Consider the following 17,414-nt stretch of genomic DNA (forward strand, 5'->3'; position numbering starts at 1 on the left):
AGATCAAATTTTGTTGACTCTAGTTTGTGTAGTTGAGATTGAAATTCAGATGTCCTGTAATGCCTTTTGTCTCAATTTTATTTAATATTGCTTAGTGTCGTTAAAATTTCTGCCTTTTCTGGGTTGAGTAACCATTGGAATGCCTTTTTAAGGGACTTTATCGATTGTGATCAATTAATTATTTGTTTGTGTAGAGAATCTAGGGACATTGGTAAATTTGGGTTTGGTTTTTCTTCGGTCATTGAACAGTCTAGTCTAGTGACCTCTCTCACATGTGAGACTGGACCGACTTGAGGGGGAGTGCTAGACTATCCCGTCCAGAGACAAAGGTGAATCTAAACTGTAATGCCCTCTAAAGAAGGTGTAATCTCTTATTTTTAGGAAAAAAAAAAACTAAAAAATCTAAAATATCCAAGATATTGATTTATGATTATATTTTAATTTTAAATAATGAATGACAATCTCAATCAAATAATCACAGACAAATTGACACAACGATATAATATATAAAAACCACAATTGAAGTGCCTCCAATTGTAATTAAAAAAAAAATCACGAGCTAAAGCCATAAAACAATCCACTAAGAAGACCAAAAAAAATTACAGAAGTGTACTCTCAATTACCTAGTGAATCCACGTCCGAATTGAATTGACCCCAATGTGCTTCTTCCAATACCGTCTTCACCTCGGAATTGTCTTGTCAACGTTGAATCCACAACGCTGATGTCAAATCCATGACGATGAACCACTCCGGAATCCACCAAAGCTTCAAGCTCAAGTTTCCTAGAATTCTTCGAAGAACATCTCTGTCTTTAGTGAATAAAAGAAAATACACAAATCATTGATGATGTTGATATGAAGTTCACGAATCAATTAATCACTCTTAAATCATCAAGGAAACACTCATGAAGTACCCTCCAATAAAACACTTTGTATCTTGTTCCTCTTTGAAAGGATGGCCCATACCTTAGAGACAACGAACAACGCACTTTATAGAAAACAGGATCATGCAAACCGCTCGAGCGCACATTTCACCGCTTAAGCGGTGTGACTAAAGGCGATGCGAAACATATAGATTGACCGCTTGACCGCAATTTTCACCGCTCAAGTGATAAAACTTTCTTCCCAGAGCCGCTCTGCAAAAAGTATTGGATGATCCTTTTCTTCACTTGAGCGCACAAATGACCACTCAAGCGGTTAAACAACTTCGACTGCACAACTTCAATCCTCGTACATAGTCAGCGAAGTGACAAACATGAAATGATTAAATTCACAAACTCCTCTGCAAGGCACAATTCACATTGGATTCGTATCTAAATACTCATAACCTCACTAAAATAAAAGATTAAATAAAATTATAACTGAAAGGAGTTTTATTAAACGGAATTGTCAATAAGAAAAACTTAACAAAACCTTTTAGATTTAAATAAAGAAACAATTTCTTTAATTATTCGGATCCTTTAGAAATCAGGACGTTAGAGAATTATCCATCAAGCAGCACTTAATCTTACCAAATGAAATATCAAGTCTCAGCGTTTGTGTTTGAGTCGTACTTATTTCTTGATGTAGTTTTTCTTTCTTCTATTTTGTTCCTATTTGAAAGGGCAGAATATGAAACGGGTTGGATCCAAACCTTAGGCCGGCCCAATCCACTAAAGCCTAACCCCATTACCAACAGTCCACCTAAGTCCTTGAGCACTTGGGTCCAACTCGCAGTGGAAAGGCCAGTCCAGCTGCGATACTGGGCTAGGGCCGAACCGATAGGTCGAATCCATCATCAGAACCAAAGTGGGCCAAGTCCATACGCAGATATCCGAATGGGACAGCCCATCCCGACAATAGTCTTGCAGGAGGCCGAGCTGAAGCACAACGATACCGAGCTGAGGGAACCTCTTGGAGAAACGTGGAAGTTGTGAGTATATGCATGAACAAGTTGCCACCTCAGCTGGTCCCCTACACCTGGAATCACAGAAGTAGTTAAACCAAAAGAATGTGGTTTGTGATCAGCATGACTACAATGAGTATATGCATTCTATGACAACTACCAAATGGTCCCCTCACCTTGGGCAAGGCTAAAAGGAAACTTGGCAGCACCACAGCTCCAGGAAACCATCTTGGGAAACAACAAGGAGTTCTATATAAACTACACTAACTTCACATTGAAGGTAACTGATCTAAACTGAACCCTCTACACTTATTGGGCTCCTTACTTCTTCTCTGATTACTCATTCCCACACTGCAGGGGTTATCCGGCCAACCCCGACCGGGCAGCTCTTACGGTGTTCATTGTCGCAGGACCTCAATTCCTAGATAGTCCAGCCGATCGCGGAGCTCCGATCCACTTTCATCTAGTGCAGTATCTGGTACGCACAATTAGTGCGGTGAACGTGGACACTTCGTCTCGAAGCTCTGCACTCGACTCCAGTGATGGGGATTGAGGACATCCCACCTTCGGCACATACTCCACAGATGGAGAAGACGAAGGAAAAAGGCTTGGCACTCACAACAGTCTTCGAAGAACAAACTAGAAACAATAACCGGACTCCCAAATCGATTGAGCATCGATTACCCTTCGCCGGAGGTTCTTCTCATCACTTTCTTCTGGAAAAGGATTACAGAGATTGAATCATAGATTCCATGGAGATGGGGATACAGGAGCAGAAAGCGCAACTAAAAAAGGTGCTGGGTGATCCAACGGAGAAGAGGACTAACGCAGAACCCTCTCACCCGCAACAGAGAAGCTCGTTTAGAGAACCACCAATGAAGAAGATCCCCATAAATGAGTCTGTGCAGTAGAGCCAGCCAATCCCGATACAAAGTGAGGCGGCGAGCAGCCACACCCGTGGCTCACGCCAGAGAATGGCTAAGAGGCAAATGATGGTTAGTCAGCAGACTGAGTACCCACCTTAAGACCTTCGAACTTGGCTAATCGGCAACAAGCAAAATGAGCTACGTCGAGATCATCTAGACCGTGCCATTCACTAGAGAGAGCACCGAGCTTTGGATAGGTTTGTATCCTTCCCATTCTCTCCGAAAATCAGGGCCATGAGACCTCCCAAGAAATTCACCCCGACAGAGTTCACGTCATACGATGGGAAGTCAGACCCACTGACGCACATCAGCCATTATAGACAGATGATATCCCTATGGAGCCGAGACAAAGCACTGATGTGCAAAGTTTTTCCCATCTAGCTTGGGAGAATTCGGACTTCGATGGTTCGATCAACTTCTGGCTGGATCAATTTATGATTGGAAGCAGCTCTCCGAGGAGTTCTTAGCCAGGTTCATCTCCAACACTAAGATCCCGAAAGAGCCAGATACACTGTTCGGTCTCCGAAATGAGCAAGAAGAAACATTGCACAATTATGCCAGGAGGTATTGGGAAGAGTAAAATGACCTAGAGGAAAACGTCTGCAACGAACAGATGGCTGTTATGTCCTTCAAACATGGTCTGCGCCCGGAAAGTAAGTTAAGACAGTCACTTACCAAGTGCCCAGCTACAATACTGAAAGATTTGCGTGCCAGGATTGAGCAGTACGCTCGCCTCGAAGATGACCAGATCCCCATCGAGGTAGCATCAGCAAAACAAACTGCTCGACAAAAGAAGAGAACGGACCGAGGGGAACACCGGGGACTCACAGTGAATGAGGTGGATAAGTCCAAATCTCACGAAGCAGTCATGACCGTATTCAAGGAACCAATCTATCGTATCTTGGAAAAGATCAAGAGAGAGCCCTTTTTTGTTTGGCCGCCAAAAATGTTGGGAGATCCGGCTCGGCATAATCAAAAGCTCAGATGCATCTATCACCAAGACAGGGAGCATATGACTCAGAATTGCAGAGCACTGAAGCAACACCTGGAAGATCTGGTGGCAGCTGGACAACTCCGAGACTACATTGATCAAGATAAAGCAGTGGCCGAACCGGGGAACTGTAGACGTGCCCGAACGTCCCGGCTCTGCATGCGAATGGCGCAAAATCCATTTTGTTCATTAGCTACTACAGTTCAGACTCAATGTCACAATTCTAAATCTAATATCGCAAAATGCAATGCAAGACCGATAAATCACCAAAGAGTCCAAATCCGGCAAATCGTTTTGGAAAACTGATTTAAATAAAGAAGTGCCAAACATGGACTGCTTTGCCAGATACAAAGTCGCCACCTAAATGTTTTTGTTTTGGAAAATTTAGGAAACCCTGACTCGTGCCTAAGGCCACGTGTCCGTCATCACCAAAGTTGCCTCGGCTTGGGAACTTGGGTACGAGAGGGGAAGGTCATGCAATGAGCACCCCGCTCGCCCGATCAAAGATCGGCCTTTACTAACATGATATCGTGTTTTTGAAAACACATGTGTTCTTATTCCGGTTTATTAGCTAGCTTACTACGTGATGCACACAGCATACAAGTATAGACTAGATCGCCTAAGTTGGAACAAAACATTTCATGTTTGTTTATTTGAAAATGGTTTGAAGGTGCTACTCGCAAGTAGGCTAAGACGTGGATTTGCTACCCTCAAGTGGGCTTAAGAAAACATGATTTTGCCACTCTCAAATGGGCTTAAAACTCGCATTTCAATGAATTGTTTCAATTCAAGCAATCTAACCTTTATCCAGAAGCATTCAGGCAGTTAAACACTTAAGCAGATAGCCTCATGGCAAGCATGCTATCATGGAAACATTTACTCACATGCAGGAATGCTAAAGCATAAACACTTACCTAGTACTCCGAGCCAAAACAAAAGCTAATTAGTACTCATGCATGATCCTAGCTATGTTAAGATGCCTAATGCAACACATGCAAAAACGCAACTAAAATAGGCTCGGTTATCTAAGATGGCATATGAAATGCAACTTGATAACATGTTGTTGAACACGTATTCAAGTAAATGTATTGAAATACAATGCGGTTTGTATGATGCGCCTAGCTCGGTGCATGCAAGACAGATGAATGAATGCAAACATGCAAGCATAAGGATGCTAATCAAAACATGACCTAGAACTAACCATCGTAAGCGGTTAAGTAAAAAAGAGAAAGACGTGGGATTGGAAGACATTCACACACTCATGCACACTTATTACAAAATTCGCCCTCTCGACGAAGGGTCCAAATAAATCAACTAGCTAGCTACGCTAAGCTAAGTAACTAATCTAATAATATAATTAGACTAATTATTACATAATCAAATTGAATATTAGCTAAGCTAAGCTAATTAAGAATTTACAATGATGAATTAAATTAGCTAACACATTAACTAATTAATTATTGTGGAGAAGTGGTTTGGAAATACTCTTCTGATCCTGGGGGGAGCTCGTGATCCGCTGATAGTCACCTAAAAAGGAATAAACACTCCGGTCGAGGGTGCCAGAATTAGGACTCCGACGGACAAGTCAGTCTCCACACTCGAGAATGCTTGTATTCTAAGTTAAGCACAACAATTCTCACATACCTTTCTTATTCTATTGCTCCTTTATTTATACTTGTTCCTTGGGCCTCGGGACAAGGCCCACTTTTCACTCATCATCCTCTCATTTACTCGGCTCCATAGTTCAATATCTATTCGCCCAATATTTATTATTCGGCATTTTGATCGTGCAGGATAGAGCCGAGTAGTATCTATCTTTCAGAGTACGCTTCCGACTCTTCCAATTATCCGGCTCCCACAATTACAAATTAACTAACTATACAAATCAGTTAAAACGGCCTCGAGAAGACGGGCATATGCATGCTCGATCGACTTCGCTCGGAAATCCGTTGCCATGCCTCATGTTGCCTCTGTTTGCACTGTTCTGCACCTCTGAAAATTATGCCAACTTCTGTGATGCTTCTGACCTACCTCATGGACATTCTAAGAGGTCATCGGCCAAGAGGGGTGGCCATCGGCCAATGGATAATGGTCATCGGCCAATTTGGAGACTATCGGCCAAATATTGTTAGCCGATCGGCACACTAGATAGTCGATCGGCCATCTCTTCCTACAAACTACTCCTTTTGCTACAACAGAACACAAACAGAGGCATAGCAATGTATTTACAAGAAAATATTGTGCAACTATACCCCTTATCATGTTTGAAGCTCAAAGGAGTGTAGTGCTCGGCTCTCGAGCCATCAATCACGTATTTCGATGCATGATAGCCAAAGAGGCTAAGTTGCACAAATCAATATGGATGAAATGCACAAAAACACATAAATGTCTTAAACTCTATCATGTTGGATCAAGAGTGTGGCGACCAAGAATTAAGGCACGTTTCATCACTTCAAGTATGAAACGTCCCTCGTTTCCCGTGTTTGGCTTAACACCCAAACCAAACACAATGCAATGCATGCACAACTTAACAAAGCTAATGGCATGCAACAAGTATGCAACAATAAGCATGCAAGCACCATGTAATGCAACCTAAACATGTAAACAACATGCAATCTACCAAGCATGCAACAACATGCAATGTACCAAGCAATGCAATGGGTATGCAACAACATGCAAGATGGACTTAAACTAAAATGGACAGACCTCAATCATGTCCAAATCAGTGACCAAGATGATGAAATGATGGCACGAAAAGTAAGAAAAATGCATGCACATGCAAAGGCCCATCACCTAGGCATAAGGACACAACTCTCAAACATGAGCAAGGAGTGACAAACATGAGAATGTGGCAATGAAGTAAGCTCTAAAATCTCATGTGAATTGATGCCAAATCAACTAAACAATGCAAGTATAGCATGCTAGGATGTTCAAAACTTAAAGCTAGCCAAGGAACTTGTACCAAAGCCACATGAATCAAACCCCAAAGGGCCAAGGACAACCAAAACAGTCCTAGATCATGCCAAAATGAGTCTAAAACATGCATGGGCCAAAGCTAAAACAAGCAAACATGAAGGGCATAAGGCATGATGCATGCAAGGCCAATAAAGAGGGTTACACTACACCTATCAAAACCAAACATGGCATGACTTTAACAACAAAAATCAGAGTTATATCATGATAAAACAAGACCAAAAATGCATTGAAATGATAGCCCAAAAGCCTACGCATAGAGGCATGCACAATGACCCACTCTTAAGGCATAAAGAGCCAAACCTCCTAGGCAGTAAAAGAGTGACAAGCATAAGTGTATGACCATGAAATATGCTCTGAAATTACATAACAAATGATGCCAAATCATGAAAGTAGCCCAAGCAATGCATGCTAGTGGCTTGGAAACTCAAACCTAACAAGCTAGAATGCACTATAGCTATACAAAGCAATGTATGCATGACTAAAACAACATCAAACAGAGCTCAAGTATAGTAAAATATGAGGGAAAGCTTCTTTGAGTTGAGCCAAAACATGCAACAATGATGATCCAAACACAAGATGCATGTTAAGGCAATAGAGAGGATTGCACTACAAGTGCATGGCGCATGCAAGAGGCTATCAAACCAACCTTACACAGAGGTATAGTATGGCAAAATAACACCAAATACTTGCTGAAATGGAGCCAAAACAAGCTTAACAAACATGTTGCTTTTATGAGCTACCAATACAAGCATACAAGACGCAAGGAGGGGGGATGACCCTCTCCTATTTGGGACCTCAAAACCACCTTTCCATCACTGATTCTCTGGATTTCAGTGGTGAGAAGGCCAAAACAAGGTGGTCCCAATAGCTCAAAAAGAAAGGCACAAAACAAGGCCTGAGAGGGGGTTGACTACCCCCAACACAAAAGTGACCTTAAACAAACATTACAAACTTGAAAAATTAGAACTTTTTACAGTAGAAAGTTAAGCTTAAATCAGGATCCAAATAAGTCCAAAAGCTTAAGCCAAAACAAAGGTTTAAGGGCTAGTTGACTCACCCTTGAAGAACACCTTCAAGAACATAACTCTAGCACTCTTTCTGATCAAAACCAAACCAAAAACTCTAACACCAGCTCCTAAATACCTCAACAACAAAAGGATGGTGTTCTAGTAGGTGTTTGTGTGCAATAGTGTGAAGAATTTACACTTTTGAGCACAAACAAGAGCAAATGGAGAGAGAGAGAGAGAGAGGTAAAATATAGAGAGAGAGAGTGATATATGTTTTGTATATATACTTTTCAGAACCTTTGGAAAGGGAGAGGGGGCTCCCTTCTTATAGAAAATCAATTCTCAAGCTTGTTGAACAAGGGAGAGGATGAGAATTATGCTCACCAGCTGTCACAGCTGCCACAAAAATATCTGCAAAAGCAGATGAAAAGGTCTCGGCCAAGAAATATGGCCAATCGACCAAAAAGAGTGCCAATCGGCCACCACTTATGGCCGATGGCACAATGCCTTAGCCGATGGGTTGTAGGGATGGCCAACAAGCCACCCCCTTCCCTCAGAAGCAAAATCACAAGTCCTTAGTTCACAACCAAGCACAAAACAGACAACTTGAGAGATCCTAAGGCAAGGTGCGTAGCCGAGACCTTTGGAAACTCAAAATGAACACGAGCATAGATGATCATCGAGTGTTCAAACGATGACATCCAAGTCTTGAGGACTGTCAAAAATGGGGTGTCTACAGGAACCCACCACCAGAACCAAACATCGAGCACCCACCTCGACTGGTAATAAATGTCATCCATGGAACAACGACCTAGGAGCGCGAAGAGGCACTAAAAGAAGAAATTGCTAAGGCTGTGCAAATTTATCAGGTCATGTCAGTAAAGCCCGCATCGAAAAAGGTACATACAGTACCCAAACCCCCCTTATGCATTGTTTCATTTACTAGAAAGGATTTAGAAGGCATACAGCACCCATATATTGATGCACTGATTATAATTGTGGGAATTGGGAAATGGTTTGACGTAAAACGAGTCCTGGTAGATCAAGACAACGCAGCAGATATATTGTATTATGACTTGTTCAGAAAGCTCAATCTCTCTGAGCAGTACCTCACCCCAGCGGCAGCTCAATTAGTCGGCTTCAATTCACAACCAGAATGGCCACTTGGCAGAATAGTGTTGCCGGTTGTGACAGGAATGAAAACCCTCCAAATAGAGTTTCTAGTTATTAATACACCTTCGCCTTACAACGCCATACTCGGCCGCCCATGGATTCACCAAATAGAGGCGGTCCCTTTAACTTACCACCAGCTCATCCGTTTCCCAACGGAACATGGAGTAAAGCAGATCGCAGGGGACCAAGTTGCATCCAAACATTGCTTCACAGCAGCAATGAAGGCTAAACAACTTTGTAATCGGGTACAGACAGTGGAAGTGGCCGAACAGCCAGTCTTAGAAGATGTAGGAGGAGCCCTAGAGGAAAAGATGGTAGAGGATTTGGAGAAAGTCCTAGTAAAAGAGGATGATCCAAAAAAGTATTTCCTTATCGGTACCTCGCTAGGCGCTGATGAGAAACTTCAGCTGCTAGAATTACTGAGGGAAAATATGGAGGTATTCACATGGTCAGCATATGATACTCCAGGGTTAAACCCAGAATTTGCTTGCCACAAACTCAACATCAATCCCTCTACTCGACCTGTCATGCAGAAAAGTCGGAAATCCTCAGTTGAGCACACTAAAAGCGGTGATTGTCGAATTCGGAAAGCTCCTAGCATCAAGAGCGATTAGAGAAGTTCAATACCCACAATGGCTGTCCAACACAGTTGTAGTCAAGAAGAAGAACGGAAAATAGAGAATCTGTGTTGATTTCACCTATTTGAACAGAGCTTGTCCCAATAACAATTTTCCTCTACCTCGTATTGATCAGTTAATGGATTCAATAGCTGGACATGAGCGTATGAGCTTTCTGGACGCCTATAGCAGCTATCACCAGATACCACTGTTCGGCCCAGATCAGGAGAAGACAGCGTTTATCACTCCAAGGGGCACTTATTGCTACAAAGTAATGTCGTTCGGCCTCAAGAACGCCGAGGCAACCTACCAGCGAATAATCACTCGAATATTCAAGGACCCACTTGGAAAAACCATGGAAGCTTATATAGATGATATGGTAGTAAAAAGTAATCTCACTACAAACCACCTTGCAGACTTAAATGAAGTCTTTGGTATCCTGAAAAACCATCAGCTTCACCTTAATGCCTCAAAATGTGCTTTCGGGGTAGGAACAGAGAAGTTCTTAGGGTACATGGTCACTCACAGAGGAATCGAGGAAAATCTAGATCAAATCAAAGCAATACAAGAGCTCAAAGTGCCAATGAAGGCTAAAGAGCCACAGAAGCTGGCTGGAATGGCGGCAGCCCTAAATCGGTTCATTAGCAAGTCTTCAGATCGGATGAAGCCTTTCTTCCAGCTATTGAGAAAAAAGGCAGTGTTTGATTGGAGTCCTAAGTGTACCGAAGCATTGCAAAGTCTCAAAAGATACCTCAGTACACCACATCTTATGTCCACTCCAAAACTAGGAGAGGAGTTGTACCTATATCTAGCAATCTCAGATCACGCCGTAAGCGCAGTACTGATTCGAGAAGTTAACAAGGAACAGAGACCAGTATACTATATTAGCAAGATTCTACTAGATGCCGAGACACAATATCTACCCTTGGAAAAGCTACGCATTGCTTATCGCCTCAAGAAAGTTGCAACATTACTTCCAGGGCATACCATCAACATCCTCATTGAATTCCCCCTCAGATCTGTATTCAGCCGAGCTGATTTCTCTGGCCGAATAGCAAAATGGTCGGTAGAACTTGGCGAGTTTGACATTAGATATCAACCCAGGATAGCAATCAAGGCCCAGGTCTTGGCAGATTTCGTCGCAGAATTCGCTCCCACCCAGAGTATCGAGCATGAGAATCCCAGTTCGGCACAAGCGCCACGCACCACCAGACAGGGAAAGTAATGCCTTTCAGAAGCATGGAAACTTTTTGTTGGAAACATCTGGCAGCTTTATGTCGACGGATCATCCAATAGCCAAGGCCCAGGAGCAGGGGTAGTACTTATGTCACCAGAGGGATTTATTTGGAAGCAGGCTCTTAGGCTCGGCTGGAAGACTTCTAACAATGAGGCAGAATACAAAGCACTGCTAGCCGACTTACGTAGTGCCGAATACTTTAGTGCAGAGCAACTTCTTGTTTTCAGCGATTCCCAATTAGTGGTAAACCAGCTTTCTAGGGTCTATGAAGCACGAGACGAAAGGATGGCTATGTACGCAGGCAAGGCCAAGGATCTACTCAAAAAATTTCGATCCATATGAGTGGAATGAATCAGTCGGGACAAAAATAGCCATGCTGATGCTCTGGCATGCTCGGCTCATCAGTAGATACCAAAGACGCTAGAAAAATTTGGTTGAGTTCGTGCCAGAACCAAGCATTGCATCTCCAGTCCTCTGCAGCAACTTAGATCCAAGCTGGATAGATCCGATACTTGCTTTTCTGAAATCTGGCACTCTCCCCAAAGATAAAAAGGAAGCGAACAAAATCCGACATAGGTTAGCTCGGTTCTGGATCTCACCAACTGGGAAGCTATACAGACGTTCCTATCTCGGTCCTTATCTTTTATGTGTGCATCAAAATCTAGTCGAAAATGTTCTCTACGAAATTCACGATGGGATTTGTGGATGCCACGTTGGAGGAAGGTCGTTGGCACACCGAGCCCTCACTCATGGGTACTGGTGGCCACGAATGCAACAAAACGCACAAAAGTATGTTCAGAAATGCGATAAATGTCAGAGGTTTGCTCCACTAATTCATCCCAGCCAAAACTCTCACTCCACTCACCAGCCCATGGCCTTTTGCCCAATAGGGTCTGGATATTGTCAGACCATTGGCACGAGGCACTGGGAACAGGCGATTCTTCATCGCTGCAACTGATTATTTCACTAAGTGGGTTAAAGTCGAAGCATTGGAAAGCATCAAAGAAACGGACACAAAGCGGTTTGTCATGAGGAACGTCGTGGTCCGTTTCGACATCCCGCGGGCACTAATTGCAGATAATGGAACACAGTTCGATGGAAAGATCTTCTGAAAGATGTTCTGTGCCGATCTCAGAATTGAATATCGGAACTCTTCTCCAAGCTACCCACAAAGTAATGGACATGCAGAAGCATCGAACAAAACCATCATCAACGAAGTAAAGAAGCGGCTCGAACATGCAAAAGGAAAATGGGTTTAAGAGTTACCCCACATGCTATGGGCTTACCAAACCACAGCATGGCGCTCAACGGAGGAAACACCCTACTCCCTAACTTATGGAATGAAGGTCGTTATCCCACTCAAAGTAGGTCTCACAACCCTTCGGTCTGAACTGTTTGAAAACACAAGCAATGAGGAAGCTATTGCACAAGCACTGGGCATGGTAGAGGGCCGAAGAGAAGCAGCCCTGATCAGACTTGTAGCGTATCAGCAGCACCTCATCAAAAGTTTCAACCAAAAAGTTTTCCCAAGGCAATTCACACCTGGAGAACTGGTTTTGAGGAAAGTCATGGATCACAAAATGGTGCTTGGCGAAGGCAAACTTGGGCCTAACTGGGAAGGTCCATACAAAGTCACAATTATTGCTGGAAATGGAGCTTACTACCTAGAGGATCTCAAAGGTAGAGCCATACCTCGGCCCTAGAATGTAGCAAATCTCAAGAAATACTATCAATAAAATTATCCCCCAACTTCTCTTTCAGGATGTAAAGACGTTTATCTTTTGACCAATACAAATGCTTCCCCACTTCTCTTAAATTTATCAAATTTTTGTAATCAGCTTTGATGTTTATCAAACGGAATTAGCTTTGGTACTTACCAAACGGAAATAGCTTTGATGTTTATCAAATGGAGTTAGCTTTGGTACTTACCAAACGGAAATAGCTTTGATGTTTATCAAACGAAGTTAGCTTTGGTGTTTATCAAACGAACTCAGCTTTGGTCTTAACCCAAACGGACTTAGTTTCAGAATGACTAAACAGAATTTAATTTTAGTTTGCACTCAAACATGCCAAGTGGAATTGCTTGGTGGAATTATGTTTGGCAACTAAATTAGACTTTAGCCAAGTGGAATTGCTTGGTGGAAACCGCACTAACATACTTTAAGTAAACATCTCTTGAGCTCTCAGAATTTCTTAGGTACCGTTACATCAACACTTCAGTATTGATGGGTATAAACAGAGTTGGAACAAACTTGGCTAAACTCTCTTAGGAGCAAACTTCCAGCACTAGTCTTACTCAACTTTAGCTGGGGGCAAATAATTGTTTTTTCAAACCAACCTGGACCTGAGTAAGACACCTCTTTATACCTATCATCCCATTCAAATGCACTTATGCTATCAAAGTTGCAACAGACTTAAGCAGTTCTGCCTAAGAGCACAGTCTTCAGTACCGATCTTACTTAGCTCCAGGTATGGGCAAACAATTGTTTTTCAGAACCAACCTAGACCTAAGTAAGACTCTCTTCTTTCATTACAAAACCAAGCACAGCCATGCAACATATTCGTTAACCAGACCGAGCATCTATTCCAAATAGTACAGAATCATACCGAGCATCTATTCGGCCCTGAGGTCCCAACAGTGCTCGGCCGGGGGCAAACAGTACAGACAATATTCAGACATGGAAGTAAGAAAACATCAGATTGCAAAATCAAAACGAAAATTCCATCATCCAACAAAGGCACAGATGGCCCTATAACCAGCAACAAAGAAAAGAAGAAAAATTGTCTTGACAAACATAAGGGGGCAACTCGTCAAAGAAGACCGAGCCGCTGTACATCAGAAACTTGATAACAAAAGAACGTCAGAAAAAGAAAAAACTTCAAATCTTTCCAAAGAAAACTTCAGCTTTCATCAACAGAGGGAACCTCAGAAGCAGCATCCACGATCTTGTCCAGGCCATCTTGGAGAGGAAAAGTAGAGGCAGCTCTAACTTTCCGAGAAGTAGAAGCTTCCTTAACCACATCTCATGCGGCTTCAGTCTCCAGGATTTCACCCCCTTCAGCATTCACCGTCTCAATGGCAACATCACTCTCATGCGTCTTGTTCGTAGAATCCATTTCCAGGGAAACCTCAGCCGAAAGAACTGCAGGGGTAGAGGCAATCTTCGAACCCAAGGACCTTGAAAGAATTGGGATATCCTGAAACAGGGGAGAACCTTCAAGAACCTGAGCAGCGGCTAGAGCACTTGACCAACCCTTTAGAAAGAGCTTGTCCCGCAGCACCAGCACCTCATCTTTATAGGCAGCCCCGGCCTCATCCCATCCTTGTTGCCAATACTTAGCCTCCAATGCAGAACGCTCAGCAGCCATCACCGCGACAACGGCCTCCAGCTCTGCCACTTTTCCTTCAAGTTGGGCCTGCACGCCAATGGCAACCTCCTTTGACTTTTCAGCTGAGGCAACAACCTTGTTCAAACGGAATACCTCCCTCTCGGCAGTTCTGCGTCCTTCTTTCTTGGCCTCCAGGCTCATTGTCAGTCTCTTAGCATTCATAGCGGCCTCCAGTATGGCCTTCTCCAGTTCCTCCGCTCTGGTGATGGATAGATGCAGTCTCTAAATACACTACAACGAATTGTGAAGTATTAAAGGAAAGAAAGCAGTAGCATAACACCAAAAATAGCAAAACAAGAATGCACTTACAACAGTCATCATCTGAAGGGTCCCCTTCAGAACAGGAATATCGCGGGGTCCATTATGATCAGCCATGTCCACGGCATTAATAGGGTCTTGGTTAGGTCAAAAGCAAAATCTTTGGAAGTGACAACCGAATCAGAAGTAAAAATGGGCCTGCCTTGGTACACCATTGGCGACTCCCACTTCTCAAATGCCTTATCCCTAATAGGATCTTCAGAAACTTCTCCAACTACTGCCTTGCCAGTCTCTCTCCTCCTCTTCTTCGCCCTCGCAGCAACTGAAGCGGAGGGCTCGGCAGCAACAGCATGAGTTCCAAAAGCTCCCACCTTCAATTTCACATTCATGAAGCTCTTTGCCTCGGCCTTCACCAAAAGAGTCTCTAAAGCATCAGAGGAGCCAAAAGCCTTAGCCTCCAAGTCCACTAGCACTCTTCTATTTGACAAAGACCCACCCCCTACAAAACTGGGGGCAGGAGAGGGCGTCCTTTCAGACGGTGCACCCTGGCTTCGGCGACGATTCGTAATCAGAGGGGTGAGGGATGTATCAGTCTCAGTGTCAGAATCTAAAAGGGATGCAACTAGCCTCTCCTTCTTCGGAATGGTAGAGCGGTAAGTCGCTTGGTAATGCAGCAGCTCGAGCGCGGACCTCTTCTTGTACTTCAGAATGGCTTTGATGGCCTCAGTGTTTTCCCGATTCGGCCTACGCTGAAAACGGGAAGCCTCTGCAAAAAAAGAAAGGCAACATTAGAGTATCATTCAAAACAGGGCTAGAAATACAAAAGGCACTAGAAGGAAAGACTCGAACCTGGGTAGCCATCCTTCTGGGGTATCCATTCGGGCTGGAACTCGGTCCCAACAAGGAACTCTTAATTGCCACCAACTTGCAGAAAATCATCATTATGTTTGTCTGAATCTGGCAAACCAGTCACCAGATGACAATCAATTGAACGAATACGCAGGTAGTACGTGCTATGATCCTTATTATGTGAAAGAGTGTAGCAGCCTAAAATGTCCCAAATATCAAGATTCAAACCCAGCCGCCTGTTGAGAGCGGACACACCACAAACGACACAGAACAAGTTAACGGACACTTGCATCGAGGTAAGCTGAACTTGGTACAAAAATCGACGCACCAAAGGGTCAAGGGAAAACCGAACCCCACCCTCAACGATGGCCACAATCGGAAAGGCGGCAGTACTCCTAGTGCCCATACGCTTGGCATTGACCTTTGCCAGCGAAAGGCTCACATAATTGGGAATGTTATAGTCACGACGAAACATGGCCATGGCCTCAAGAGTATAAACTAATGAGCGGAACTTCTCCATTAAACAAACCTAAAGGGATAGGGGTAGAACTTAGATAATAAGATGCCGAAGACAATGGTGCAAGGGTCAAATGAGACGATTAAAACAGAAAGATAGGGGAAGAAGAATAACAGGAGAATTTACAGAGATCAGAGCAGCGGTGGCGAGCAGGCGGTGCTGAAGCAAGAGTGGCAGCAGAACGTATGGACAGAGCACCAACAAGACTAGCTCAGAGGAACGAAAAGGGTTTTTTGAAACTCTCTATAAGAATGAAAAGTAAATAAAGGGTTTCAGATTGACAGCCCAGAGCATTCATTGCACCAGCCCGCGTGAAGGTACACGAACCACGACCATCAGTATGGAATCAGCGCACTATCTCTGTGCACTTATCCCACGCCACCACATGTCACCACGAAAGGACGCATGCAGGGGTTTGTGTGTCAGGATTGAACCGTCACCAGGGCTGAACTGGGGCAGAACCAAAGCGACATGACGCTTGGGGTACAGAACAATAGCTCCCTCCAAGGGGAACCTTAGCCCGAGCTAAGGGGCAAATGAAGGGGCTGAATATGAAACAGGTTGGATCCAAACCTTGGGCCAACCCAATCCACTAAAGCCCAACCCCATTACCAACAGTCCACCCAAGTCCTCGAGCACTTGGGTCCAACTCGTAGTGGAAAGGCCAGTCCAACTGCGATACTGGGCTAGGGCCGAACTGTAGGACTCATTCTATAGGCCGAACCGATGGGTCGAATCCATCATCAGAACCAAAGTGGGCCAAGTCCATACGCAGATATCCGAATGGGCCAGCCCATCCCGATAATAGTCTTCCAGGAGGCCGAGCTAAAGCACAATGGTACCGAGCTGAAGCATAATGGTACCGAGCTGAGGTAACCTCTCGGAGAAACGTGGAAGTTATGAGTATATGCATGAGCAAGTTGCCACCTCAGCTGGTCCCCTATACCTGGAATCACGGAAGTAGTTAAACCAGAAGTTGGTCCCCTCACCTTGGGCAAGGCTAAAAGGAAACTTGGCAGCACCAGAGCTCCAGAAAACCATCTTGGGAAACAAACAAGGAGTTCTATATAAACTACACTAACTTCACATTGAAGGTAACTGATCTAAACTGAACCCTCTACACTAATTGGGCTCCTCACTTCTTCTCTGATTACTCATTCCCACACCTGAGGGGTTATCCGGCCAACCCCAACCGGGCAGCTCTTACGGTGTTCATTGTCGCAGGACCTCAATTTCTGGATAGTCCAGCCGATCGCGGAGCTCCGATCCACTTTCATCTAGTGCGGTATCTGGTACGCACACTATTGATTGTAAAATAATAACACAAGTTTTTCTTTTTCTTTTTCTTTTGTAGAGTCTTATTTTATTTTATTTTTTTGAAGCTTCATTTGCAAAAGAAAAATTTACCAACTAATAATTAGCTTAATTTTTAACTTGATTAAAGAACTGAAATTACCAAGATAAATTTTAAAAAAAAATTAATTACTAGTCAGTGGAGTTACAAATGATAATTTTATTTTGGACACAATTCTCACTTGCATAAAGTATGTTCGCTCGTATTTTGTAAATTTATAATTATTTTTTTACAT

General features: G+C 43.5%; 2 protein-coding genes across 2 annotated transcripts; both read left to right on the plus strand.

Moving 5' to 3' along the window:
* The first annotated feature begins 8,656 nt into the window (after positions 1 to 8,656).
* On the plus strand, positions 8,657 to 9,571 carry LOC145824028 (uncharacterized). Its single transcript, XM_082923608.1, has one exon. The coding sequence runs from the start codon at positions 8,657 to 8,659 to the stop codon at positions 9,569 to 9,571; it is 915 nt and encodes a 304-aa protein (XP_082779734.1).
* Positions 9,572 to 12,082: 2,511 nt separating this feature from the next.
* LOC145824029 (uncharacterized) lies at positions 12,083 to 12,514 on the plus strand. Its single transcript, XM_082923609.1, has one exon. It carries the CDS (start codon positions 12,083 to 12,085, stop codon positions 12,512 to 12,514), a length of 432 nt encoding a protein of 143 aa, XP_082779735.1.
* Positions 12,515 to 17,414: the final 4,900 nt, after the last annotated feature.

The sequence above is a fragment of the Camellia sinensis genome, chromosome 4 (assembly GCF_055761805.1).
Source record: "Camellia sinensis isolate YWXY chromosome 4, ASM5576180v1, whole genome shotgun sequence".
Lineage (NCBI taxonomy): Eukaryota > Viridiplantae > Streptophyta > Magnoliopsida > Ericales > Theaceae > Camellia > Camellia sinensis.

Coding starts and splice junctions, on each gene's coding strand:
- LOC145824029 (XM_082923609.1), top strand. CDS start 12,083: ATGCTATGGGCTTACCAAACCACAGCATGGCGCTCAACGGAGGAAACA.
- LOC145824028 (XM_082923608.1), top strand. CDS start 8,657: ATGTCAGTAAAGCCCGCATCGAAAAAGGTACATACAGTACCCAAACCC.